Genomic DNA, 3,072 nt, shown 5'->3' on the forward strand with positions numbered 1-3,072 from the left:
TCATTGTTGTTTGGTGGGTCCGGGCTGGGGATTCGAACCCGCCACCTTAGGTGTACATGGCTGGTGCCTTAGCCGGTTGAGCTATAGGCGCCGAGCCCAAACCAAGAATTATTAATAACCAACAACATCACATGCCTGGCCTGAAAAGTTCTAAGTACTTTCCATGCCAACTCACTTAATTCTCACCACAATGCCATGAAGTAGGGGCCACTGTTACCTCCACTTCATAGTTGAGGGAACGGAGGCAGAATAAGTGTCTTGCCCAAGGGCTCACATGGTTGAGTCATGTGAACCTTGAAAAAGTAGTCAACCTTTTCTGACATGCAGAAATGACAATTTCAGATAGTTCAACTTATTAAGTGGTAGTGCCAAGATTCGAACCCATGTCTTCACCTCAGCCTGCATGAACTCCATACCATCATACCAGCTTCTTTCAGAGCTATGTAAGCCCTTCCTTCCATCCTTCACTTGCCCAGGGCAGAGAAGGGAGATAAATACTGAGTTACTTGGAAGGGGGAATTGCCATGCACGGAGACTGGGCTGAATTCTGATACAACCTAGCAGAGTGCTATGGGCTTATCTAACCTTTAGAGAAGCAATCAGTTTTTACTATAGATAGAGAAACTGAGGCCCAAAGAAGGAAAGGACTTGTCTGAGGTCAGGCAGCTGGATGCCAATGCTCTCCCTCTGAGTAAGCAGCCCCTGTCTGCCCCCTGGGCCCTCACCATCAGAGCATGTGTCCCATCTAGGTCATCAAATTCCAGTAAATCATCGAAGTTGAACAGCTCTGGTGGCCGGAACTCCTCATCCTCATCTTCATCCTCTGTGATTGCAAAGCCCAGTCCTGATGAGGTCCCATCCCTGCCTGGTAGGTCCCTCAGCCCTAGGACAGTGGGAACTAAAGGAAAAGGACTCAGGAGAGGGAGCTTTCTGCCAGGGAGGGAACTGCTCACCATCCTCCGTGGTGTCACTATCACCCATCGCTGAGCTATCCAGATCCTTCTGGGATGGCAGCAGAGTGGTGCCTGAGTGAGGGACCATCTTCTTCTCCACCCAACCCCTCCGGCGCAAGAGACCCCGTATCACTGGGTAACGGCCTTGGATTGTAAAAATCTTCTTCTGCTGTAAGGGGAGAAGATATTTATTTAATGAATATTGCCTAAGTGACAAAGGGGTGTAAGGGTGAACCAGACAGTTATGTTCTCTGCCATCAGCAAATTTTAAAATACCAGTAAGAGAGACAGGTTATAAGCAAGTAGAAAAATAAATATGCATAGTAACAATGATAGTCCTAACAGCTAATATTTATTGAGGACCTGCTGTGTTAAGCACTTACATTAATTACTAAAAAAAATATGCAATTTTATTAGATACTGTTATCTTTGTTTTACTGGTGGTGAAACAGAGGCATAGAGAGGTTGAGTAGCTTGGCAAGGCCACACAGTAAGTAAAAGAGCAGGGATTTAAATCCAGGCAGGTTAGCTCTAGAAACTACATACTTGATGGTGACCCAGAGAAACTACTTAGAAATACATAGTCAGGGAAGGCTGAAATGTGCCATGAATGTACAGAGCAGGGCAAATGATGGTTCAGGAAGAGGGAAAAGCATGTGTAAATGTCTTGAGGCTGGATAAAGGTCAGAAGGAACTGAAGGGAGGCCAGAGTGAGTGGAGTGTGGAAAATGAGGGGGAGAGCTCCAAGGAAGCCGGCAATGGCTAGAATATGGAGGGCCTTGTAGGCCTTGGAATGGACTTGGATTTTATACCAGGAGTGGTATGAGGCAATAAAATATAAGTGAAGGAATGACGTAGTTAGAGGTATTCTAAGTTTGATTTGCTACTGTACAGAGAATAGATGGAACAAAGATGGAGGCAAAAGAGCTAGAAGGCTATTGAGGTTTGCACAGGAGAGAAATCACAATAGCTAGAAGAAGGTGGTTACAATGAAGATGCGGAGAAGGTAGTAGAGTTGAGATCCATTTTGGAGGTAAAGATGGTGACTGGTTTTGCTAATGGGATTAGACATGTGGTTGAAGGAACAGAAAGATCAGACTTCTGTTGTGATGAGAGATGGGGAAGACCAGGGAGGAGGACAGGTTGGTAGGAAAATCAGAGCATGGTTTATAGACATGAGTTTGAAATGCTTGTTAAGTTTTGTGGGTGGAAAGGTCAAGTAGGGGGCCACATCTACAGGGTGTAGTTAGAGGTTGGGCCATAAAGTGTATGTGGGCATGCAGCACACTGATTGCACTCAAGACCAAGGAGACAGGCAAAAGAGACAGGTGTGAGGAGGAATCCAGAGAACCACTCATGTCCAAGGAACCTTCAAAGGCAACTGAAAAGCAGCAACCAGGAAGGAAGAAAAGAAAAAGTGTGTAGCCAGACAGTCAAGGGGGAAGGGACCACGGAGCAGCAGTGCACACAGGAGCAGAACCAAGAACAGGTCAGAAAAAGACTTGGCTGCTTGGAGGTTACCAGTGACCTTGACTAGAGTGGCTTCCCATGGGAGTGGGGAAGGGCAAGGAATCAGAACTGAAGGAGCAGAGGAGTGAATCTCAGGTAAAGCAGTAGATTAGTGGATAGACAATTCTGCCACCAAGTTTGGCTTTGAAAGGGGAGTGAAAAATGGTGAAGTAGTTGAAGATGGGGTCAGGGGTCAACATTTTTGTTTTTTGAGCATGAGAGGAAATAGTGCTGGGTCAGGAAATGGGGGGCAAGCCCAGCAACCCACAGGGCCCTTTCTATCCCAGTCTCCACTCCCCCTCCAACCTTGACAGCTCTCTCCACGTGGATTTTGGCGTTTCTGAGCCGGCCCATGTGGTGAGACGCCTTGGAGAATCCTGGCCAGAAGACAAGGGAACCTGCAGAAAGACGTGGAGTAGGGAGGGGGTAGGCTGTGGCTTAGCCCAGGATCTTTTTTTTTTTTGAGACAGAGCCTCAAGCTGTCCCCCTGGGTAGAGTGCCGTGGCATTACAGCTCACAGCAACCTCCAACTCCTGGGCTCAAGCGAGTCTCCTGCCTCCGCCTCCCAAGTAGCTGGGACCACAGGTGCCCGCCACAACGCCCGGCTATT

At 47.6% G+C, this 3,072-nt stretch overlaps 1 protein-coding gene across 1 annotated transcript in view; it reads right to left on the reverse strand.

Moving 5' to 3' along the window:
- Nucleotides 1-2,865, reverse strand: part of LOC100941641 (tubulin monoglycylase TTLL3) — a 26,924-nt gene extending 24,059 nt beyond the window's left edge. Inside the window, exons 1-3 of the mRNA XM_023510622.1 lie at nt 2,769-2,865; nt 954-1,122; nt 726-823 (exon numbers count right to left, since the gene is read on the reverse strand). Coding sequence (XP_023366390.1) covers nt 726-823; nt 954-1,122; nt 2,769-2,816 — 315 coding nt within the window. The 5' untranslated portion in view covers nt 2,817-2,865. The remainder of the gene's footprint in view (nt 1-725; nt 824-953; nt 1,123-2,768) is intronic.
- Between the last annotated feature and the right edge of the window lie 207 nt (nt 2,866-3,072).

The sequence above is a fragment of the Otolemur garnettii genome, unplaced genomic scaffold (genome assembly GCF_000181295.1).
Source record: "Otolemur garnettii isolate 467f Iridium unplaced genomic scaffold, OtoGar3 scaffold00015, whole genome shotgun sequence".
Classification (NCBI taxonomy): domain Eukaryota; kingdom Metazoa; phylum Chordata; class Mammalia; order Primates; family Galagidae; genus Otolemur; species Otolemur garnettii.